This window comes from Bicyclus anynana, chromosome 9 (genome assembly GCF_947172395.1).
Source record: "Bicyclus anynana chromosome 9, ilBicAnyn1.1, whole genome shotgun sequence".
In the NCBI taxonomy this organism is placed as follows: domain Eukaryota; kingdom Metazoa; phylum Arthropoda; class Insecta; order Lepidoptera; family Nymphalidae; genus Bicyclus; species Bicyclus anynana.
Window position 1 is genome coordinate 10,210,064 of NC_069091.1, and position 26,382 is coordinate 10,236,445.

General features: G+C 34.1%; 1 protein-coding gene across 1 annotated transcript; it reads right to left on the bottom strand.

The window, feature by feature from the left end:
• Positions 1–598: 598 nt before the first annotated feature.
• Positions 599–25,348, bottom strand: LOC112051321 (uridine phosphorylase 1). The gene is made up of 9 exons (XM_052883470.1): positions 25,126–25,348; positions 20,917–21,110; positions 19,696–19,819; positions 17,551–17,712; positions 13,853–14,038; positions 8,252–8,390; positions 7,568–7,761; positions 6,827–6,900; positions 599–6,240 (listed from the first exon to the last, which is right to left on the bottom strand). Exons 2-9 carry the CDS (start codon positions 21,087–21,089, stop codon positions 6,132–6,134), a joined length of 1,161 nt encoding a protein of 386 aa, XP_052739430.1. The 5' UTR covers positions 21,090–21,110; positions 25,126–25,348; the 3' UTR covers positions 599–6,131.
• Between the last annotated feature and the right edge of the window lie 1,034 nt (positions 25,349–26,382).

Consider the following 26,382-nt stretch of genomic DNA (forward strand, 5'->3'; position numbering starts at 1 on the left):
GAAAAGAAAGTCAATTAAGTGTACACGATTTCATATACATGGAACTTATTTATGGAAAAATGTAGATTAGGACCAATAATACACATATATTTTTATAGTGAGTGCCTACAAGCACTTACTATAAAAATATATATAGTAATTTATAGCTTAGTGTTTTAAATTATAATGTAAGTGTTTCTTAAATGTGCCATGAATTGTTATAATAATATGTCCCTTATATAGATAATGAAATTGTATATAAATATATTTTACGATTAAATATGTAAATAAAACGTACTTATTTTTTATTACTTCAACTCTTAGTTAAATCACTAAAAAATCTTTAACTTGTATATGCTATAAAAACATAAAAATAGAAATAAAAAGATTTTTTTTAGCGAAGGAAATACACATAGTAGGTATATACTCATAGCTACCTTTGAATTCACTAAGTGACTTTAAAATACGATTGATAAACCAAATAGGCACTATAAACATTCAATCTGGACAATTTTATTACATACTTACTTGTCAAACGAGATGTAGGTAGGTTAATAAATACAAAGTCCAAATACCTATTAAAAACAAGTGTGTGTAGGTGCAGAAATAAAAAAGGGGCTCAGAGGAAACGAACTTTTTTATTCAATATATAACACATGCAAGCGGACCCAGTGGCTAATCTCTGTCACATATGCCCAATATGTAATATAGATACATTATAATATGTAACAGACAATTGTATAAAAACATACAGTTTCCAGTTTCGCCAATTTCGTTATGAAAACAAAATGTTTTACAAATGCAATGACTGAAGATACATTTCTTAAGAAATCAATAGAAAAATATTATACACAGTGTACATATAACCTTAAGGAACGAGAGCTTATGATAGTGTTAGATTTAGTATGTCTGATTCCTAATGTTATATAGGCTGTAAGTTTACTGTCAGCTTATAGGAACATACTTTTTATCCCGAAAAAAATACATGGTTCCCGTGAGTTAATGACACACGGAATTTCTCGCGTACTGAGTCGCGGGCGTCTGCTAGTTATCCATAAGTATAAAACGTGATTTATTTCTTTTTTCTATGGAACATCATGAGGAATAATGTCCCTAGTCGCCGGACAATATTTTTTATCTCGTGGCAACACTTCGCCGAAAGACCCTTTAAGTTCTTTAATTGTGTTTTTCAAAGGGTTGCCGGGAAGCTAAATGACTGGTGGCAGGAGATATGATTTCTCATAATATAATATTTAAAAAAGATATGCCTCATACTTGGACAGTTGAAACCAGCTGCATCATCCAAAGACACCACGGTTCGAACTACTACTATAGTCGCCTGCCTTACTTATAATAGCAGTCACAGAACATATAGAAAACGGTAAATATAACGCTTAGGAGCATTGGCTGACAATTTTTTACCTTTCATTAAATGGGATATGTCGTTGACGTTGACTTACAGCCAAATTCAAGATGGTTGCCTTCAACAAAAGCATTTTATATTTAAACTGAAGTTAACTAAATGTATAACAGTTTTTGGAAATTAAAAATTGCCGAGTCTCTTGAAGTAGATTCACTCACCGAACCGGTAAGAAGTATCAATCAATATGCATTAAAATCAGACCGACAAACAGTATGTTAATATAAATAATAAATCCACTTAAAAATGGAGTCGCTCTCATTAAAATAAAAGGAAGAAATATATAAGATACGAATTTTAAGGAGGTACCTAGTTAGTGTTAACATAAAAATCGTAGGCGCAAAAGTTTTACCAATCGGGCAATTGATTATTATAGTTACATTAATACACTTGTTAGGTACCTACCTCAAAATTTGTCTAATAACGGTTGGCTAAACATTTCATACAAAAAACGTTTGCTCTGATTTGTACATAGTTTTGGCATACGTAGATTCAACTTCAATAACTAACATGCTCAAAATTGAATATAATAGTTAACATTTTATTTTCATACCTCATACTTTATATTGACACAAAAAATAGGTCAAACCAATCGAATAGTGCAATTTTAACCATTACATTTTAACTACATTCTCTACCAAGCATTTAACATTTTATTTTATTAGAAGTCGCTTAAACCTAAAGTTAATAATAATTTATACTATTTAATATTGGTGCCATAAGTATAGGTCACAAAGTCGTCATGACTTAAATACTTTGTAATCTTAACTCGCAAATATTACCTAGACAGTTAATATTAAGATACAATTTAATTAATCCATCCCTTAACTTGTACTTACGGTATAACATTATAAATATTCAATTATTCAAACATCATAATATTTGTGAAGCAATATTAAACAACCCTGCAGCCAGCTATCTCCCTCAGCAGATTCACACATATAAGTAGGTACTGTCAAATTAATATTTCAAGTACCAACTTATGAGTGGAGATTCAATGTGCAAGTAAGTACATTTGAGCAAACGTATTCCACTGTAAGCAGGGCTATTTATAGGCTTAGTTTCAACATTTACTATAATTAAACAGTGAAACTCTAGAGCTACTTTGACAACAAAAAACTGTCCATACAGATCAGCATTAGTAGCGGAGCCGATGAAGTGATTTTGGGATTTACTCGAGCGCGACAGATAAACATGCCCTCGCGCGTAGTTCGTTCCCCGGTAAGTAGGGGGACTTATTATAATAATGGTGGGTACACTTAAGGCAAAAAAAACTCTTCACAAATTCTCAACCAGCATGTTTAACCAGATTAAGATAAAGTTGCTAGTTAATAAAAAAGTCTGCATTTCTAAAATATGATGATTTGAACGTAACCTCAGGGCTACGTTACGACAACGGCAACCCTTAGGTACCCTTATCTTGACGGTAACGGTACCCTTCTCTAAGGGTTACAAATTTGCACAATATAATCGTTGTCTTTTTATTCTTGAGCCACGAGAGCGGTCATTCTTTCATTTTAGGTAACCAAAGTTGTCTTTAAAATCTGCAGACGCTTATGAAAGCGAAAATATTTTATATTATATAATAGTAGGTTACACCTATATGTAACCACCTTCCCATCGTCTGCCAAATCTTATAGATCCCCGTGACGCTCGAAGTAATTCTCTTTAAGCATCATGGACTCCTCTACTACATCCTAAACTTCCAACCACACTGGTGCACAAACTTACAACAACATTTATCTACTATTCACTCGTGGAAGCACATTAAATCTATCAGACAACCAACTTGTCAATCGGTATCTTCAACTTCGATGTTCATTGTCATAGTCAGAAGGAGTGATATATTTCCAGCTAAGTACATAAGCAAATGTGGTAATAGTAAAATATTTATTATGTAGATAATTTTTATCATAGAAAGATAGTCGATATATAATAATTCGTCTTTATAAAAAGAATTCAAAGAAGAAATTTATTCAAATTGTAAACCTTTCATAATATTAGGCAGTTCATAAAATGTAAATGATTTTTCAGATGTAGATACAAAGATACTAAATAATTTAAGTCACCAACGAAAAGGTAGTCAGTGTGTCACTGTCCTTATGAGATCCTAGTCTCATTGCAAATGCAAACGCCATTTTTCTATTAACAAGATTTTTAAGACAAGAATAATTATTAATATAACTTTCTAAAGGGATGAATTTTGAAATTAGTAAGCACAAATGTAGAGAGCAATACTCGCACCTACTATAATAGGCTGCGAAAGGTTTGTTATTAGGTAATCCGCCACTACAACTTATAATACGTAACTAATAAGCAGTTATAAAAGAGCACTAAAGCAAAATAAAACTGCTTACTTACTTTGAATATTTAATATGTTTAAGCATCGTCGTCATCAACCCATATTCGGCTCACTGCTGAGCTCGAGTCTCCTCTCAGAATGAGATGGGTTAGGCCAATGTGGACTATTGGCCTAACCCATCTTATTCTGAGAGGAGACTCGAGCTGGCCCAATGCGGATTGGCAGACTTCACACACGCAGAGAATCAAGATAATTCTCTGGTATGCAGGTTTCCTCACGATGTTTTCCTTCACCGATTGAGACACGTGATATTTAAATTCCTGACATCAAACCCTTTTGATATCCACATCATGGGGGTGGATTTCAAACAGCAAGTCCGCCATCTTGGGGAGGCCGTCATATTGGATTTGTATTTGGATGACGTTTCTTAGCTAGTCATGTATTGTCATCAAAACTCAGAGCGTGTGCAAAATTTCATCCTAATTGAAGACCGGGAAGTGGGTCAAATTAAGATTCTAAGATTTGATTTTCTTACATACATAGTTTCAAGTGAAACTAATATAAGCGTGTTAAATACGAGTACATATGCGTAGTCGTAGATAATGGATATTATCAAACCTTTTTTTTTACCTTGATAAAATCCTACAGAATCATATTTGAAAGTCGCGCGCATTAGCAACCTTTCACTATTATTATTAATATTCTGATAACAAGAATTATGGAATGCAATATATTAGCAATATAGACAGTGGGCCTTTTAAATTGGTTATTAACAAAATATTCGCTTTATTCGTTTGAAACACTCTAAAGATCGTGTATGTAATTAAGTGCTAGTATAATTTGTAGGTAGTATTACAAAAATATCTCTTGATATGTACGAGATAACTATAAAAAATGTTTTTTTGAGTTAAAATGGTTACATATGTGTTATACATAATACAGTATTAAAGTTTCTATAGTTAAGCAATAAATTATGTAATTTTATTTTATTTGTAGATAAATATGTTAGAACAGTGTTAAAAGAGCTAATAATTAACGTGAAATAACTTAATTTAGAAGGAATAAATAATTTTAAGCCATTAAACGGATTTCGATGTCCACCTATATCTCTGTAAACAATTTAACAACGCGTTTGCAAGGTTGTTAAACCATAATACATCCAAGTCTCCAAAAAAATTTAAAATCTTTCACTTGGTATTTTTTAAAGTAGGTTAAATACAAAAATATAAAAAAAAATCAATCTTTATTTTAGAGTTTTAACTTTTTTAAATAAACTCAAGTATTAAAGAAAATGTGATGAAGAAAACCGTTCAAAAAAACTATGTAGATACATACGAGTACATGATGCCAATACTCGAAACTCAATCCTATTGATATAATATAATACCATCATCTAAGTAATTTAAGTAATTATTGGATATGTAATAATTATCGATATTTCACCGAAGCGAGCATAAAATTTATATTAAAAAAAATTACATGAAATGAATAATATCACCATATCAAAGGTAAACTTACCGATTATAAAAATTTAACAATAAATACAAAATATGTAGTTAAATAGGCAGTAACACAACAATCGTCGTGCCAAAATATATAGAATATCGAATATAATCTAGCTTCATAGCATGGATTTTTACAGGTCACAGTACTTAACCAGAGAACAAAATATTTTTCCAGCTGCAACATGTACCAAGAATGAAATCTTGGTAAAAAAAGTAAAATAGGTAGTAAGGTGAATTAATAACAAAAGTATTTCCATTCCAATTTTTTTCAAGATATAGAAATGCAAACGTAGACACATTTTGGAAACACAGGAAACAGTTGCATACAGTTTGATTGTACTCCTAAAGCTTCCTACGTATTTAATTAAACAAAACAAACAAAACAAAAAAGCATGAAAATTAAAAAATATTTTAGATAAATTATCTGAACCAAACATATTTTTTAATATCATACAAACTTTAGTTTCTGAAGAATCAAGTTTTATGGTTTTGTAAATTAAATTTCATTTAGAAGAAATTATTGAGCAACATATTGGATACTTTTTATATCGGAAAAATTCATGGTTACCGGTTGATTCTTGAAAACTAAATTTCAGATGGACAAATTCACGGGCATCCGCTAGTAAATAATAAAATACTCGTACGATATTCTATTATTGATAAATCACAAAAATAGAGAAACTCACGATCAGCGGCCCCAGTCAAAATTTAATTAAAGCAAATTTTTATTATTATTTTCTTTTTTTTACATTAGTAGAATAGTAATAAAGTCTTATAATTAACAAAAAAAAATAAAGAATAAAATAAATAAATAAAAACGTGCCTACGTTTGAACAATACCTTTTTTTAATCTGTGACGATTCACCTTTTAAGGTTTGCTGTTTGCTACAATTTTTGATTGCACATTCTCAAGTTGCCTTACTCATTAATCATAGGTTTCGGATTCTTGCTGCACTAGTTTGAATCGCCTTGGACTTTTCACGGCGATTGACCCGTGTCCTTCCAACGACAGTCGTCCTTTCATTTGCAAGTACCTGAGAACAATATCCAAATATATATACAGGGTGTCCCGTAATTAATGGATAAAACGCAATACACCACCTAATTATCTAAAACTAATTTGAATAGTTTTCCAAGAATTTCCCTAGGGTGACTTAGATTTTTTTTCGGATTTTTCAAATTTTTCTATTTAAAGATCGCTTTTTTGTTAAACATTACGGATTAAATTACCAGTGTACATTAATACTATTTTTGTAATATTTTATTTGTTTTGTAGAAGAAAGCTTTGAGTGCAAGAATTATTTTATTTTATACTACTGAACGTCCGCGACTTTGTCCGCTCTTAGTCCTTCTTAATCCTGCCCTGTCACAAAATCCGTACTTAGCGGACAACTAACTATAAACTACTAGGTAGTTAGTAGATTTATAGATAGTTTACAGTTAGTAAGTTTTCGAGATTTTGTGATAAGTGATCTTTTTTTATACCTATTTAGATAATATACTACTTTTTATCCCTATACGCAACGAGATCTGAAAGTAATAAACCACGGCACACAACTATTTAACGATTATCGTTATCGTAATAAAGGATATTTACAGATAATATTTTCTTATACTCACTTTTTAATATACCGGCAAACAAGTTTCGTTGGACGCTGCTGCCACTCATCCAGAACTTCTTTGGGTGCCAAAACCTACAAGAAATAAGACTACATTAATATTTATATAACTAAAAATTAAAAAAAAAAGGCAGAGGTCATCAAACCTCTGCCATTTTTTTTAATTTTTAGTTTAGCTTTAAATTTAACTGGCCGAATAAAAATAATGGGGATGATGACTAGGTTTGAATAAATTGATTTTTATGATACATTCGGGTGAATAAGTTCAATGTTAACTAATTTATACAAAAAAAGCAAAGAATGTTTGGATATTTGCAAAATAAATAAGATTATAAAATTTCAAAATCTATCAAATTTTTTATCGTAATTAGATAAAAATTCATACAGTTTTAGCTTCCTTACATTAAATGTGACATTTTTCAATAAATGAACTATAAACATAAACGCACAAATAACAAAGATATTAGTGATTTTGTTTGAACGCCCATACAAATTAACGATCACTGAGTGCCTACGACGTCATTAGTTCGTGCCATTTTGTATGGAGCGTTTTTCAGGGATCCGCGACAGCACCGCAAATCTGACTCTTTAAATCCCTGTAACTCCAAAAGTAATGATCGCAGATATCCTGTTACTTTAAAAAAATTGCTTTACTATTAGCATACTCTTAATTTATATACAATTTAAAAAAAACTGTCATCATCCCTATTTTCTTTCTTTCTGGATAGATACAAATCTATACCTGGTCTCCCTTAAGCCTATCTAGCAGCGTGACACATATGACAGCGGCCTTAATGCCGGCGTGGTGGGTGAGAGCCGCAAACGCGAGCGACTCCATCTCGATGTTGACGACGCCAGCCTTGTGAATGCTCTCCAAGTACTCCATTTTGTCGTTTTCGGTGAAGTCACAGAAAGCACCGTCGAGACGTCCTTGACCTGAAAGTTTAGATTGAAATTCAAAGACCAAAGACAAACGTTGATAGCACTTGTTTCTATTCGATCTTGCTACTTGATTTTTGTTGAATTTCTATTATGTAGGTAATGGCAATAATAGGCAGTGCTGGATTTACACAATTGCCGCCCCAAATCTATAAAATGTTTGCCGCCCTAAATTACCTCTACAATTATATACACGTTAATTCGTTTTTAGGCAATAATCTAGTTACTAGATTAATTATTATTATTTATACAATTCTTGGGCAGGTATATTTTTACGCCAAGAAAAGCTTGTTTATACTGTACTACTAATAAGATGTGGTGGGTAGGTAGGTATTGTTCGATACTGCTATCACCGCAATTTTGCCGCCCTAAACTTCAGCTTTTTCAGCTTCTATGGTTAATTCGGCACAACAATACGGTAATTCTCGTACGTCCACGTACGAGCTGTGGCACAGAGATTCTAATAGGATATTTGCTAAATATGTACCTTCATAGAAGTCGTAAGTGCACATGGTCTTGCCCGTGACAGTGTCGTAGGGATCTTCGGGATCAGAGAGCGCCTTCAGCTCTCGCACTAGCCTCTTGTCCAACTTCGCCGGACGCTGGATATTCTTACCAAGTACCGTCTACAAAATAATTTAAATTACAATTAAATAAGGAGTATTTTAAGAGGTCAGAATAAAAGAATTTGAGTTTTAGTACCTATTTTTGTAACGACTTGCTCAAGAAAATGCAAACCAATAAAATAATATTATTAGGTAACTACCTACGAGTATTTTATAAATAAAGTGTGAAAGAACATGAGAAAATACAGATAATTCGAAATCACAGACACATGTATTTTTATGTAGGCACACATAAAGTTATACCTAATTATTTATTTATTTATTGTTCTACAAAACACATATTTAAATTAAGCCTAACCATGATGATATATATATACATTGACTATCGTTAAAATGTGTTAATAAAGGAATGAAAGCTCATGCGGGCTACAGACCTTCAGTTTTAACTGTACAGTTGTATCCACAGAACAGAGATCGTTAAAAGCTAACGCTTTTAGCAATAGAAGTAGCATAGGGGCGTGGCCCGCTTACACCCGGGTGTGCGGAGCTTCGCAAGCCTATCCGCGCATGTACTAGCAGTCTTGTTTCGTTGACCGACACGTTACGTCCTGCGGTTGTCAAATTCGGTAATTGAAAATAATTAAAAACGATTAGAAAAATGCTGTATTGTGCCGTTTTGGAATACCAAAATGATAGCCGCCACAAACATGTATCAAATTATGGTGTTTCGTACTAACGTTAAGACGTATTTTATTATATTTTCATTAAAATATGAAAAAATAATTTTACTCAAAGTCACAAACTAAAATGAACTTTACGTGAATAGTACTAAAGTTTACTTTATTTTAATACAAGTTCGATTTTCTCGAAGATTCTGTTGACACCAGTGGGCATACATTTACTGCGTCAACAACAACAACAAAACTATCATAAATCAAAAATATACAAAAATGATTTTATTGCAATAATTCTTCTTATCCGAATTAAATGTATTAATTATTAATATTAATAATCCTTGTTATTTTATATTTAACGAAAACACCCATTGATTTTGCATAAAATTAACAACAAGAAATTGTAACCATTTGAATTTTGAATTGTCATTGTTAACGTGCGAAATATAATCTAAACTGCTATATTCTGAGTTGCGCGTTGTCAGTCGAACATTAATCACAAAATAATCTGTGTTAATTTTTAATTAAATATTTAGGAATGCTCCAGCTTTAAATAAAGGCTCATCATGGGAATTTTTAAATGACCTTTTTATATTATTTAAAAACTGGTTGTTAGGCATATAAAATGTACCTAAACGAACATTTTCTTTCAAACAATTTTAAGGTCAAAATAAACTCAAGAGACAGAGTGTTCGTTTTGCCTTTAGGTCCGTTAATTGAATTTCTCTGTCGGTCCCTCATGACTGACAATCGGTACCACCTTGGCGAGTCATCTTTCGATAAACACTTGTTTCTATGAAAAAATCCGACCATTGGATTGGAGATCTACCTCGTGGCCGTTTTCCTTCTAAATACCACCACGTTTCCACTATTATGACAGAGCTGTGAATTAATAAAAGAAAGACAGAAATGTAAGCGTTGAATCAGTAAAAATTAAATTACGTGTACGTGTACACCACCGCAGTATAAAATAAATAAATAAAGAAACACAAGCGGCGAAGGGGAATGTTTATTGATTTGAGATGGTGAAACAAGATTAATACGATTATTTTATTGTCTCAAATCAATAAGTAGACGATTATTTTATTGATTAATATTCGAAAGGTTTCAATAATAAAGCAGCATATTTTATGCTTTTAATATCTCCTCGAGCATTCAGTTTATCAGAAAACTGCAAAACATTTTAAAAATATGATTCCAATGTATATACACTATATTATGCTTTATATAAAATAAGAGGAAAAATAGACCAAAAAATAGTTTTTATTTTTCTTGTTTTAGTTCTCCTGAAAAAAGTGTAATTTTGATTTATGTTAGTTTTGAATTTAAGCAGCTGCCATATGTCATTTGGCTATTCATTTAGGGATGTCGCTAATAATATATCGATATTTTATATCTACTACTATTATATTATGATGACACGATAATGATGAAATTTACGAAAAATTTTTTTAGGAATCCGGAGAGGAAAAAAATTAATCGAGGCGACTAGGAAGCAAAATTTGTTTTATGCAAAACCGCATTGTAATTTGTTCCAAACATTTTACGCAGTCAGACACGTTAATGTAAAGTGGAAACAGAAGATATTTAATAGTCACGGCAGTGCCAAACAAAAAGATTATTTTTTTCTGAAAGTCGTATTCGTGTCTTTTAGGATACAAATAAAATGACTAATTGACCTATTGACTACTAACGGGTTGGAAAATAATCTACTGGTAACATTCATCATGAAACTCATTATAGTTAAATAGGAAAAAATTGAGTTATTTTCTGCAAAAACCGACGAATTAAAAAAATATATACTATCGTGTTTTTTATATATTTAGGAACTATTTTTACTTCTTTGCAGAAAAGAGTGAAATATTTAGGAATTAAGTTTACGAAATACTTAGAGTCATGTGTTTCTCAAAACTTAAACGAACGAATTTAGACATTGCAATAATGTGACATTGTGGTGTTTTTCTGATGATATCTAAAGTTGTCAGATAGGCATAACAATACTTGCAGTTTGGTCTATTTTGTATTGGCAAATATTGTACAGTATACAAAAGAATAGTCATGTGAAAGATACGACGACGCTGTACTATCTCGTGTTTTATTTTTTATTATTTGTTTTTATATCACTTTCATTTGTTAGTCAAATTGTCCTGAGAAATTTGTGAAACATTGTTTAACATTGTGAAATATTGTTTAACATCCAAATGTATCACTCCGAAACTACTTAATAAAATCAAATGAAACTTAGCACAATTTAAGCAAATAGTACGAAGAAGGTTATAGATTCTTCATGTTGCGAATAGAAAAATAGAACGGGTGAAATAGGGTTATTCCCTATTTGTTTAGGTTTCTTACTTAATTTTTCAAGTACACAAGTTATGGACTTGTATTTGAACTTCTTTGTTGTGTAAACTCGTATCGTGCAAAGTTTCAGTTGAATTAATGTTTTTTCAGAGTGGTAAATTAAAAAAAATGCTGGTTTTTTACTTTCTTGTGTGTGTTTCTTCATATATTTTAAATTTTTGATTGACCTATGTTGTTTTTCTTAGTTTTATAAAATTCAAACTTTTTTTAAACAACTGACGTTCGTTTTATTTACTGCGAGTAACGAGACTATCGATGTTTAAGACTATCGTTATTTCACATCCCTAGACAACATTAATAAAACAAAGTTAGGATCATTTTAAATCTTATTTATAAGGCAATAAAGCTTATATATAGAGACAACTAGTGACGAGTAGCGGTACTACAGATTTCATTCATGAATTTTCATTCAAGAATTTTCATTTGGTCTGAGACAACAGTAATAAATAATTTTCAACTCTAAAATAAGGGAAATATATTTCTTTTTTCACTAAATATTAAACAGCCAATTAAGTGAAGAGTTTATCAGTGTGATAAGTATTATTACACTATAAATGTGTTTGTAAGGCCACGCCCCCGGGTACGCTGGTTTCAATACAAACAGTTGGCACTTTATAAATCTAGTTACTTCTTATATCTGTGGTTGTATCTAATCAATATTTCAATTAATATCATTAAGAAACTGCAAAGTACTGAGTTTTGCCTACACGCAGAAGTTTTGACTGATCAGTACGACTGTACCTACAGTACAGTTAAAACTGCAAGTCTGCAAGCCTGTATTGCACTAATTTCATTGAATGTCAAGTGGTAGGTGTCATATAATATTTTTTGTATCATTCAAAATTAACAAACAAATTCAAAATGTTAAGAAATTTTAACTTAAACTTTGCCTTTATTCTAAAGTTTGATATTTTATAACTGCAACAAAATATTAAACGAATGTACTTCATTAACTTTAGCATTAAATCTACCGACTGTTCCAGCTTTTGATTGCGCGGCGACACTTAAAAGTTGCAACAATGCACTTGAATATTCCGCTAACAGCACGCTCTGTGCATACGACAAAGAGATGCATCGAACTCAAGTAGGTAAAGTCAACAACTCACAAGATGAATTGAGAGAACTTTAACTTGAGTTTTTAGGCGATTTTCTTGATACTTAAAGTAAATTACCTAATTGTAGCTCCTACAATTACTGTATGTTTATGCCGGTTTATACTATTAATAGGTACTATCTTTAAATAGAGTTGGTAAGGTTTCCGAAAATCGTAATGCTCAGTATCTTGAACGTAGGACGTCGTGATCCGAAGCTGCATAGGGTAACCACTGAAGTACGTAGATGTCAACCTATGTAGGTATAAAAATATGAATGATATTAATATTACTGAAGAGTTAATGTATTCGACATTAACCCTTCAATAACCTTAATATCCAAATCTTAATACCAAACTTTTGCTTGTTTTTGTTTTTTTCTGTCTCTTGTGAAATTATGGGGTTCACCTCGGTCAGTATTTTCTTTATACCAATGCTATCATATTTATTTTTTAAATCTGCTTAGCATTTAATTTAATTTAGTTTAACCATGTTTCTTTTTTTCAATTTCAATCCCTTTCTTAGGCTGCCTGTCCACCAAAGCGGAGCGAGGGAGCGTAGTGGAGAAACGGACTAATGCGGAGCGGAGTTGCTTACTACGTCTATCCACCGGAGCGGAGCGGGGTTGCGGATCGGAGTTGCAGACTAAATAAATAAATGTTAAATTTAATTTATTTAACTCCGCTCCGTTTCCCGGCTCCGCTTACCAGTTTTATATGCATTTTTAAACTAGCTCGCAAGTCCCTGTCCACTTAAGAAGAACGGAGATTGTGTGCAATCCTATTGGTTAATATTTCTCCTTTTCTCGGCTCCGCTGCCTCGCTCCGCTTCGGTGGACTGGCAGCTAGTTTGACATTCTTGCTTTTGACATTGATGACATTTTTCTTAGATTTAAGTTTAATTTAATTTTACACTGTAAGCTTTTAATCGGACTCTGCAGTGCCTGTAAAAGATGGCTGCAGTAGTCCAATTTTGTGACTGATTTATTGTATGTTTAATGTTTTTATGCTGTCATTAATAAATAAATAAATAAATATACATAAACAATACACACTATCTAGCCCCAAAGTAAGCATACAGAGTAGCTTGTGTTATGGGTACTAAGATAGTTGATATTATATACATTTGTATACTACATATAAATACTTATATAATGTATAAATACACACAGACACTGGAAAACACCCATGCTCATCACACAAATACTTTCCAGTTGTGGGAATCGAACCCACGGCCGTGGATGCAGAAAGCAATCACTACCCACTACGCCACGCGGCCGTCAAATTTTATTTTATTTATTTATTTGCAAATGTCATTGTTGGCATTTGCAAAAAAATAAATAAAATACCAAATTACGTCAGTAGGACGTACTTCAAAGCTTCCAATGCACCCTTACCAGCTCGAGAACATTTCGTAGTGCGCCGTCAACAGCCTCTTCGGATATAATGACGGTGCCGCCTTCGTAGCCGATGCCGCCGCACGTGCCGATCCTGAAGAACACCGGCTCGCGGACCTTCGCGTGGTACATCAGCTTTATCACCTCGTGTAACAGGATTCCCACGGACGGTATCCCCATGCCGTGCTAGAAATATAAGATTAGCATATAAGTTAAGTAAGTACTAAGTCAGGTCATGAAATTTTTAATATTTGATATCTCTGGAATCTACTTCATACCCTAACCAGTACATTAGGAAAAAACAGACAGACATTAAAATGTGCGCGAGTGATATTGTAAGAGTTCCGTTTTTGTACTACTTACGTTCGGAACGCTAAAAGGTACCCACTTAACTAAAAAGCGAAAAATAACATCATGATATTATTGTGTTCTATCTGCTGATCAGTTTTGTTTCTTTACAAGTTAGCCCTTGACTACAATCTCACGTGATGGTAAGTGATGATGCAGTCTAAGATGGAAGCGGGCTAACTTGTTTGGAAGAAGATGAAAAGCCACACCACTTTCGGTTTCTACACGACATCGTACCGGAACGCTAAATCGCTTGACGGTACGTCTTTGTCGGTAAGGTGGTCACTAGCCACGGCCGAAGCTTCCCACCAGCCAAAAACGTAAAGAAGTTTAAAAGCGGTACTGAGCCGGTTCGTGCCCACCCTAGAATGGACCTGTGCGCACCCTAGGATTCTGGGCTACCGATATGTATTTCTATTATGATACTAATAATATACTTTATGTCAGGGACCAAGCCCACCCTAGGAAATAATCCTAGATACGCCAAATGTACGAATTCGGTAATTTTTGTACATTCTGTACATTGAAGATATTTTGAAAAATTTTATTTTTTAATTTTCATTAAGGCATTATATAACCGATACTGATGCTAAAAATATTTTTTTTCGCCTTTTTGTCTGTCTGTCTGTCCGTTCGTGTTTTTTATTCGGGCGTCACGCTGTAACTACTAAATTAATTCAAATGAAACTTGGCACGGTTTAAGACCATAATACGGAGAAGGTTATAGGACACTTTTTATTGCGAAAATAAAATGAGAAGGCAGTGAAATTGCAAGTTTGTATGGAAAGTCCTTCATTTTTAGAGTTACAGTTTTAAAAATTTGTTTCATCATCATCATCATCATCAAAATCGCGGGCGTATGCTAGTTGCAGTTCACTCTGTATTACCGACAAACTTTCTCAATCTTGTTAATCAAAGTACAATGAAGAGAGGATAGTACACAGTATACCTACACTGATATACACGCCATATCCAATTTATGTACAATATCTCATAATGTGATCCAGTTCACCTCTGACAACAGAATACATTAACGAACACGACTCGTTTATTACCTCAATTGAAAAGCATCGCCTTGCATCCACATTGGTTCGCGCTACACGAGTTTATCTTTATTGATAAATGGAGTTTGTCTGAAATATGTATGAAGTATGAAGAACAATAGGTCGTTCTGAAAACGACCTATCGATTTTTTCACGATAAGCCGAGTATCATTATACAGCATACTCGTATCGGTATATAATTATACCTAAATATCTCGATAAGGATAGACCACACACGATCTCCAATATCTGATACGATTACACTTTTTTATTTAGGTTTTTATATTAAAGGCATTCAGACGGAAACGCGGTTGGAATGAGAAATCAATACAATGGTGACGTACGTACAACTAATCCATTGTTAGTGAAACTAAGTCTGTCTATTATTTTTTTACGGCTGAATAGAATATTGATGATGTTTGGTGCAGAGACAAACGTGACCTTGGCTACTTCATGAACCAAAAATTACCTACAATCGGGGGAAAAGCAAAATTTCTCATAGACGGCTACGCGGGTAGTAATCTACGTTGTTTATTTCCAAAATGTAAATATGTTTTGTAAATTACTAAAAAGTTGAAATGCATAAAACAGGTTCAGTTAATTTTATCCCCCGAAAGACGCTGAGTTATCGAATAACCCAATTACTTGTACCGTCAACAATTAATATTACAATGAAAAAAAACAAATAAACATTTAGACTTCGTGTATCTAAGTACCGCACGCATTGCGTGTAGGTTTAGACAGACAGAGATATAGACAGGTAAACATGCGATGCGGCGCCGAATCGGTACTGGCGCGGCACTGTCCGATTTTATCTGTCTACACAGACTTACGGTGCAGCGTTGATGAGGCTCTGGCGTCATCTACACAAAGCCTAATTCCATGCAGAGAACAGGCTCGACTTGCGGTAGGAGAAGTGGCTGATGCCATGCAGCGTGGTGCCACACGGCAGCTTGTGGCCTAAAAATTGAATCCATTCACTCACACTGATGCAGAGAACAGGCCCGACTTTGTACATGGAGTAGCGGTAGGAGAAGTGGCTGATGTCCTGCAGCGTGGTGAAACACACGGCAGCTTGTGGCCTAAACATTGAATCCATTCACTCACACTGATGCAGAGAACAGGCCCGACTTTGTACATGGAGTAGCGGTAGGAGAAGTGGCTGATGTCCTGCAGCGTGGTGCCACACGGCAGCTTGTGGCCTAAATATTGAATCCATTCACTCACACTAATGCAGAGAACAGGCCCGACTTTGTACATGGAGTAGCGGTAGGAGAAGTGGCTGATGTCCTGCAGCGTGGTGCCGCACGGCAGCTTGTGGCCTAAATATTGATTTCATTCACTCACACTGATGCAGAGAACAGGCCCGACTTTGTACATGGAGTAGCGGTAGGAGAAGTGGCTGATGTCCTGCAGCGTGGTGCCACACGGCAGCTTGTGGCCTAAATATTGATTTCATTCACTCACACTGATGCAGAGAACAGGCCCGACTTTGTAAATGGAGTAGCGGTAGGAGAAGTGGCTGATGTCCTGCAGCATGGTGCCACACGGCAGCTTGTGGCCTAAACATTGAATCCATTCACTCACACTGATGCAGAGAACAGGCCCGACTTTGTAAATGGAGTAGCGGTAGGAGAAGTGGCTGATGTCCTGCAGCATGGTGCCACACGGCAGCTTGTGGCCTAAACATTGAATCCATTCACTCACACTGATGCAGAGAACAGGCCCGACTTTGTACATGGAGTAGCGGTAGGAGAAGTGGCTGATGTCCTGCAGCGTGGTGCCGCACGGCAGCTTGTGGCCTAAATATTGATTTCATTCACTCACACTGATGCAAAGAACAGGCCCGACTTTGTACATGGAGTAGCGGTAGGAGAAGTGGCCGATGTCCTGCAGCGTGGTGCCACACGGCAGCTTGTGGCCTAAATATTGAATCCATTCACTCACACTAATGCAGAGAACAGGCCCGACTTTGTACATGGAGTAGCGGTAGGAGAAGTGGCTGATGTCCTGCAGCGTGGTGCCGCACGGCAGCTTGTGGCCTAAATATTGATTTCATTCACTCACACTGATGCAGAGAACAGGCCCGACTTTGTACATGGAGTAGCGGTAGGAGAAGTGGCTGATGTCCTGCAGCGTGGTGCCACACGGCAGCTTGTGGCCTAAATATTTAATTCATTCACTCACACTGATGCAGAGAACAGGCCCGACTTTGTACATGGAGTAGCGGTAGGAGAATTGGCTGATGTCCTGCAGCGTGGTGCCGCACGGCAGCTTGCGGCCTAAATATTGAATCCATTCACTCACACTGATGCAGAGAACAGGCCCGACTTTGTACATGGAGTAGCGGTAGGAGAAGTGGCTGATGTCCTGCAGCGTGGTGCCGCACGGCAGCTTGTGGCCGATCTCCGCCATGATGGTGTACGCGAACTGCTCCATGCGCTTCGGCGTGCCGCCCATACACACGAACTGAAAGCAATCCGGTCAACTGTAAACTGAACTCTAATTTTAAACCTATTTTAACGGCTCACTACAGAGCCGAGCCGCTGTTGCTTAGGCCAAAAAGGTATCCAAATTAGTCAATTAAGAAATATTTTCTTACTCTGAGGTCCATCCGTGTCTAATTTAATTAAGCCTTAAATTAAATATTCACAAATAGTCGTCAATAGGCAAGATCCAGCTGGGATATTCTCTAACTTCTGAGTATTAAACACGTAATATAATTAACATCAAATCAACAACAACCGCATTTTTCGTATTCCGAAAAACTCATTGTTAACGAAAATCACAATCATATACACTGGTCACAATTTTGATCAATCAGCAGTAAATTAATATTGAATACTAAATAACGTGCCTTAAGAATTACAAACAATAGCTAATTGATAATATTCGTGTAGTTGGTAATTTACGTGATCGAAGTATCAGGCTTATTCATGTTAGAGAATAAGCCTGATACTGATGTCGCGATATTATCCCTTTAGGAACAAGCCTAATTGTTTGTTTTGTATAACTCGTGCGCATTAACTGGACACTTCGCTACCAAACACAGTACAAACATCATTCGAGCCAAGTGTCGGGTACTAAAATAACAGCTAGCTTATCAAACGCATGGACCAAGTTTCTGTACAACGATAGCGATTTTTTAAGACAATAAATAAATTAAAATAGGGATGATGACAGTTTTTTAAATTGTATATAAATTAAGAGTATGCTAATAGTAAAGCAATTTTGTAAAAGGAACGGGGTATCTGCGATAATTACTTTCGGAGCTACAGGGATTTAAAGTGTCAGATTTGACATACAAAATGGCACGAACTAATGACGTCGTAGGTAATGTAATGATCATTAGATTTGTATGTGCGTTCAAACAAAATTACTAATATCTTTGTTATTTATAGTTCATATAATAAAAAATGTCACATTTAATGTAAGGTAGCTAAAACTGTATGAATTTTCATCTAATTACAATAAAGATTTTTAATATATTTTGAAATTTTATAATCTCATTTATTTTGCAAATATCCAGACAATCTTTGCTTTTTATGTATAAATTAGTTAACATTGACCCTATTTACCCGAATGTATTATAAAAATCAATTTATTCAAACCTAGTCATCATCCCCATTCTTCTATATCTGTCTAGTGCTTATTATTGTTAACATTTTTCCAACAGTTCACGGGATATAAATTGATATGGGAATTACAAGCGGAAGTTATAAGTAATTAATTATTGATTGATAATGGGGTCATATGTTTGCAAGGTAAAGAGCAAACTCGACATGCACTTACGTCATTGTGCGTATTTGATCAATAACAATACGTAACGCTTTAATGAAGTATTTATTAGTAATAGTATAATTAGCTGTAATCAGATAAAAGTCCGTGACCTTAACCTTAAAAATTCATATTACTATACACATTAATTCACCTATGTAATGTAGCTACGAAGTCTCAGACCAATTATAGAAGGACCTGTATAGCACCCATAGTCACAAACAAAATTGTCTGTCATTTTCTGAGGAAAACGAGCTTAGATTTTGTATATATCTTATACTAAACTAGAAGTTTTTGCCCGTTTTTTACACAATTCAATTACACAAAAAGGTATTTTTACGGAGCTCTTTAACCGACGAACACGATTACAACTATTTAACATCGATTCTATAGAGACAGTTTTTATAATCGCATTAGATCGTTGATCATATACTTTGACAGAAAAGTAACGTCTAGCGAGGCAGGTCCTATACAATAATTGGTCTGAGTACGAAGTAGTCTTTCTTCACGAGTTATTTTGCAACATAGTAGATACTGCTTGTTGCAGTTCCCAAAACAGATAGTTAGCAGTTGAGAAGCAACCGATAAGAAACTTTGTAAGAACAATTAGGTGGTTAAAGTCAGAAATCTTGCTGATGTTTGAAAAAATATTGAAGTATTATATTCATAACTTACCTTAACGTCACCGAACATTTCGATGAGATCGTGCGAGCCGCTGCCCAGTGCCAAGTGGTAGAGGATGTCTTGGTCCATGAGCTCGATGTTCGGGTTGCGGAGGCGTACCGTGCCATCGGGATATCTAAGCAGACAGAATCCTCTGAATCATATTCATTGTTTTATAATGTTAACTATCGAAAATAACGATTACAAGACATACAAAGTCAAATATACTTTACAGTAAGCTAAGGCAAACGAAAAATTGAGAACCTACATTATTTTATTATTGTGTTGAATCAATAACACTTTATAATTATACAATGTTGCGAATTGTGACAAATGTATTCTTTATTTTGTATTTATATAGTATTTTAGTTGTTATTAATTATAAAATCCGAAAAGTGTAGGTTAGGTTACGTGGTAGGACTATTGTCGTATAAACTCCTAGCACAAACTTATGAATTTGTTGAAGAGGAAAGGGGCCTAGATAGGTAACTACCCATAATTTCGGTGTACCTAATTTAAAAAAAGAACGTCAGTTTGTGTACCTACCTAGGCAATTCTTTTAACTTTAACATCGTCCCCAGTATGTAAAAAGGGGTATCTACCAAATTTATTCGTCCCTTCAAGTGATCATAACTCACTGTGTACGATTTTTCAGCTGCTTAGTTGTCCACAGAAAAAAGTAGTGCATAACGCGGTCTTTGGTGGAGGATACGCCTCCTTGCCTAAAACACCTCTACAAAAGGACAACCTCTCATTCTCATCCAAAAAGGACAACCTCTCATTCTCACCCAAAGGATTCTCATACATTTTTGTCAGTGAACTCAATTCCCATAATCCAATAAATAACCCAAATTCGCTAAATAAAGATGTACTATTTTTTATAATTTAAGCGAATACGATGGAAGAATGAAATAAAATGGCGGCAGACGGTTAATTTTTAGAACGTTTTATATAAACCAGGTTATATAAAAGGCTTATATAAAACGTTATATATTTTATATTCTCGATCCCTATCAATATTATACATATATGCGAAATTAAGTTTGTTTTTTGGTGTGTTTGTTACGTTTTACTTAATTAGTCGACCGGTCATCATGTAATGGTACAGAACAGAACATAGGGTAATTAATTATAATTAAGAATTCCATATGGAAAATACTTTTGCAAACAAACGACTTTTACCTGAAAGTGTTTTACATTTGGAGAAATGTCAAATTGATTAAAAGTAACAACCTAACGCTACTGTCATCCATTTTGTTAACTGCGATCCCTTGGCCTTCAAATTCCTCGTCATCAAAAACTTTCCTGTGCGGTTGGTGACCATTGCGTTGCTCTGCTGAATGCCATCCATTGTTTTGTACACGTACAGAATGTCCGTTAGAATTCGCAGAACTCGTCTGAGGCATCGTGACGTCCGGGAATAAGGACTGGTGAAAAATTAAAAAATAATAAATGAAACTTTTTTGTTCATGACCTCCCAAGTATAAGTGGATATCATAGATTTACGATTCGGTACAAGTACCTAATAGATCGGTGATGCGAAAGAAACAACGTAATGACTACAGTATGTTAGAGGGAATAGACAATAAGACAACAGTCAAACACCCCGAGGCCAACGCGGCCTTATCAGTAAGTGCGCGCAATTTAAATACAGCTATTTTTTATCCAGTTTTCATGTTAGAACTGTATTAATGTTTATTTAGTAGAACAACTAAAGTGGTATAGTGTGCAGTGCCTGGATGTAGATCATCAAAAGAGAAAACCCCTAAAATTCTACTTTTCACGTGTAAGTAACTTGAAATGTGCACTGCACATTTTAGAGTTATTATAAAAGGTTTGTATACAGGTTAGTAGGAAAAATATTGCATTTTACTAAATCAATGGTGTAAATACATAGGAATACCAGTAGAAAAAATATTAAATACGTGAATTTTTACTATTGTTGAAAACAATCAATCTATAGAGATGTGATTGACACAATCGATAGTGAAAGTTATCGATAGGGTTCCTATATCGAGTTAATTTTTCACAAATCTTATATTAACCATGACTTTGTTGGGATAAACAATATCCTTTATGTAATTTATAACAACTGTGTTTTCTAAAGTGCTTACTACGTACCCATTCACATGATTCTAAAACACAATCGAACTTTTTTTTTTAAATAGCTCGTTCATAGTAAGTTCCATTAAACTCTGTCCAGCCATTTCAGAGATGCCTGTATTTTTTTTAAAAAAAAGCTCGATTGTGTTTTAGAATCATGTAAATGGGTAAATAGCAGGTTTAGAATCATGTAAATGTGTAAGTTCCGTTAAAATCTGTCCAGCCATTTCAGAGATTAGCCTGTATTTTTTTAAAAAAAAGCTCGATTGTGTTTTTAAAAAAAAGCTCGATTGTGTTTTAGAATCATGTAACTTTACTTCAGAAAACACAGTTGTTTTGAAACACATTTTTTTTTATTATATACAAGTTAGCCCTTGACTACAATCTCACCTGATGGTAAGTGATGATGCAGTCTAAGATGGAAGCGGGCTAACTTGTTAGGAGGAGGATGAAAATCCACACACCTTTTCAAATCCTACACGACATCGTTCCGGAACGCTAAATCGTCTTTGTCGGTAGGGTGGTAAGTGGTAACTAGCCACGGCCGAAGATTCCCACCAGCCAGACCTGGACCAATTAAGAAAATCTCTCTTGGCCCAGCCAGGGATCGAACTCAGGACTTCCGTTTTGTAAATCCACCGCGCATACCACTGCGCCACGGAGGCCGTCAATAAAATTGCAGTGCCTGCCTTTACTACTCTTCTTACTACTTACCTATTTACATGATTGAATTGATATTATAAAAATACAAAATGAAAAATATTTAATTCTACAATTTACCATGTCTTCTTTTATTTCAGATTCCCGAAAAATAAAGTTGTTCGACAGTTAAGGCTCAAAGTAATCTAGGGAAGACTGGATTCCTAAGATTTATTCAAAAGTATGCAGCATATTAAAACAAAATGTTTTTCTTATAACACCACACAAAGAGCAAAGCTGCGTTCTGGTACTGTACCTACATAATTAATGTCGGTATGTTAATTCGAAAATGATGTATCCTCAACTTCACGCCTGCCTTATGTGCAGAAATATGAAGATTTAGAGCTTATTATTACCTATCAGTTATAATAACCGGAGCCATTATGTCGCCGTGATTAACTTGATAACAAAAAATGACTCGAAATACCAATTTCCAACCTAGGAGTGAGAAATTCTTATGAATCTACAATCATTATCAGCATATAAATGCTGCACTGTTCGGCACACGCACAGCAGGCATCCGTTGTCACAGCGTTGCCGCTTTAACGCATGTTAGCTGGTTAAAACTATGCCTTTCAGATGAGAATTTAACCCAGACCTGGTGATCCGTAGTCGAACATTAAATAAATTGATAATAATGTCTCTTATGAATCACTTTTTATTTTTGCAGGTTAAATTCAAACCAAAGCGCAATGCTTCATTTTAGTTTTTATAAATACTTGTTTATCCCCAATTCTTCTAGGTATTGCAACAAATGTTTTCTATACGGAAAATAGACCTAGAAAGAAAAAAAAATTAAGAAAACTATTGATATTAAAACTAAAATGACTTTTATATTGTAGGTGTATGTATAGTGAATGTGTTTTAGAATGTCTTATTTACATAATACGTAAATAACACGATAATACGCAGCATGTAATAGTTTTGCTATTACAGACAAACACTTCAATTTTATTAATACCGATAATATGTAGATATTGATAATGAAAAATGTCACTTTGGATGTGAGTATGTTATAAAATATTATTTTAATAATAATTATAAAATCCGTTACGATATGTTTAAGTGTTTTTGAAATTGTCGAAGTGAGTAAGTCCAACTAATGACCTCCTTTTTTAAAGCTAGTTAATAAAAAGCGAATAATTTATCGTTTTATTTATTTTTCAATATAAAATTATTAAGTAAATTTCAATAAAATCATACTCCCTATGGGAAGCAACGTCAATAAAACTCGTAATTACAGTGTTGTCGCGATTTACTATAATGCCGATCTCTATTCTTTCATTCGTTTCAGTTTTGGCCACCGGGTTAGAAAAGTTTGTGACATTATAAGTAATAACTTTACGAAAGCCAAGGTGACGGATGACCTATTATCGAGTATCGATAACAATTAATGCATGCACATTAAACACATAGAACATTTCATTTTTCGTCCCTGACTTCGTTATTTGACAGCCCTTCTTGTACATTATAATTCTATGGTGGATATGATGTGTAAAGACTAAAGTTTGGCTAATGAAAGTAGAGACTGAAATCGTCCGCCAATTTAAATTTTTTTAATTTGTTTAAATGATTTTTTAAATTTGGCGGGCAATTTTAGTCTTGACTTTCATTAGCCAAACTCTAACAAATATTGTGGATGACTAACAAGGTAAACATTAATGCTTGTACAGCTGATAATATATTATGTAGGAACTCCCCCACGAGAAATATGTTTACGAAGAAAAATACGTATTAGGAAGAAAAATACGCTTATAAGTCGCAATCACTTATATGTTAAGATATTTTTGTTTAAAATCATAGTTATGACGTAAGACGTAAACATATAAGTAGGTATATTTCATTACTAAAACAATATCAGCTCTTTATCAGAGGTCAAAAATTTAAGCGATACCCCACATGCAATAATAATTGAAGAATGTTGGCAAACAATTCGATCAAGGTTACTGAGATGCTGTTTCATAATATCAATCTACCTACGATTCTATGTACCTCAAATCTACGATCTCAGCGAAGCACAACTAGTACCTAGACCTACGTACTTATAATATAAAGAATAAAGATAAGATTGTTTGTTTGTTTGCATTGAATAAGCTCCGAAACTACTGAACCGATTTAAAAATTCTTTCACTGTTGGGAAGCTACACTATCCCCGGGTGCTATAGACTATATTTTATCCCCGTATTCCTACGGCACGGGAACTACGCGGGTTAAACTGCGTCTCTTAGTTATATACGAGTATGTTATACAGTCGTATAGAACTAAGAGACGCCATAACGCATTTTAAAAATTATTTATGTAGTCCCCAAATAAATTACATGATGTAATGTAAAGACTGTCTAATTTTGGATTATTTAAAACTAGGGATTCGTGAAAAAAGAGTCTCAAGACCACCATAAAAACCAAAATTGCATCATTAGAAATCTAATTATGGTGCAATTTTAACAAAAAAGGCAGGTTTTTCACGATAATAAATTCTATCCTTTCAATATTTTCTTAACATTAGCGTGAGAAATGCAGTACATATCAAATATTAAAATAAACTGATAGACATCCACTTACTTTTGTAATTAAATTAACTTGAATTTTTCAGTTTAATTTTTATTACGTAAAAATATCATAGAAAATGTAAAAGCTTACCTGATAAACAATAATTAAACAACAATATTTAGTATGATTTTTTCACTCAACACAAATAACACCACAGGTAAACTCTCGCACGCAATGCAACCGCTCTACAATAGCGTCGTGAGACCACAGCTTCCCAATCACAATTGCGAATACTGAATAGTCATAGTCGCGAACATGCAACTAAGCAATTATACGTCTACTCATACCTCGCTCACTACACAGTGTAACATGAAATGAATGAGATTTAGTTTACTATGACTATGCATTCCTCGGAAACGCTATATTCCTATTCATGGCTTAAATGACCCGTAACAAAAAAAAAACCAATCAATCATTTAACGTTATCCTTTGAAACGATCGCTGTATCAAAAAATGTTTTTGTCCCGTTTTTTACAAGATCATTGGCATTCCATTATCTCCATGATTATACTTACCTTCGTTCGGGTCAATGGAACAGAATAAGAATCAGGTTCTATTCTAACCTATATGAGTTATTGGCATTTGCCGGTATTTTTAAAAATATAAATTAGAAACAAGGATGTACATTAACTAATTTAAACTATCTTAAGTGTTATTCATGACTAAGGGCCCCGTATGGGTTCAAAACTAGTCGGGCATACACCGGCCTTATATCACGTGAGTTTTAGCCGTGTTTCATAATCAAAGAAGAATAGCATTATTAGTTTTCGTGTTTTCCTACGGGGATGAAGTAAAAGCTTCTCTTCCGTACCGCTGAATTTGCCATAATTATGCAGTTTCCTTTACATTACGAATTGGTTACGAATACTTCCTTACTAATATAAATATCTGAATCGAGTGGATCTAGTAAATGTAAAATCGTAAGGTCATATCATACCTATGTAGTTACGTACTTAGAATCTTAGACATACCTACGCCTACATACATTCTAATGATCATTATCAGTTCTTACGATATAAAAGTACTACGTCGCGAATACTCGCAAGAGAGTTGTAGAAATTAAAGGTCATTCCTACCACAGAATACATATGTACAAGTAGTCATATGTACCTACTAATAATGATCGTTAGAGTACAGTGCGGAAATTGCTACAAAAACTAAGAAGGCAACAAATAGACGTAATAACCTACTTTCGCTTTTGTACCGAATGGACAATTGGTATTAAATACAATCGATAGTTTGTTATTTTTTATTTCGATGATTAACTGAGTACGGTTTCTGTGCTTATTGGTGATTTTTTTTTATTGTTTACAAGTTAGCTTCTGACTACAATCTCACCTGATGGTA

Excerpts from the sequence above, each read along its gene's own strand:
- LOC112051321 (XM_052883470.1), bottom strand. The coding sequence starts at position 21,089 with ATGCCTCAGACGAGTTCTGCGAATTCTAACGGACATTCTGTACGTGTA. Across the intron at positions 19,820-20,916 it reads ATGGATGACAGTAGCGTTAG|ATATCCCGATGGCACGGTAC; the intron begins GTTGTTACTTTT and ends CTGTCTGCTTAG. Across the intron at positions 8,391-13,852 it reads TACGAAATGTTCTCGAGCTG|ACGGTACTTGGTAAGAATAT; the intron begins GTAAGGGTGCAT and ends ATTATTTTGTAG.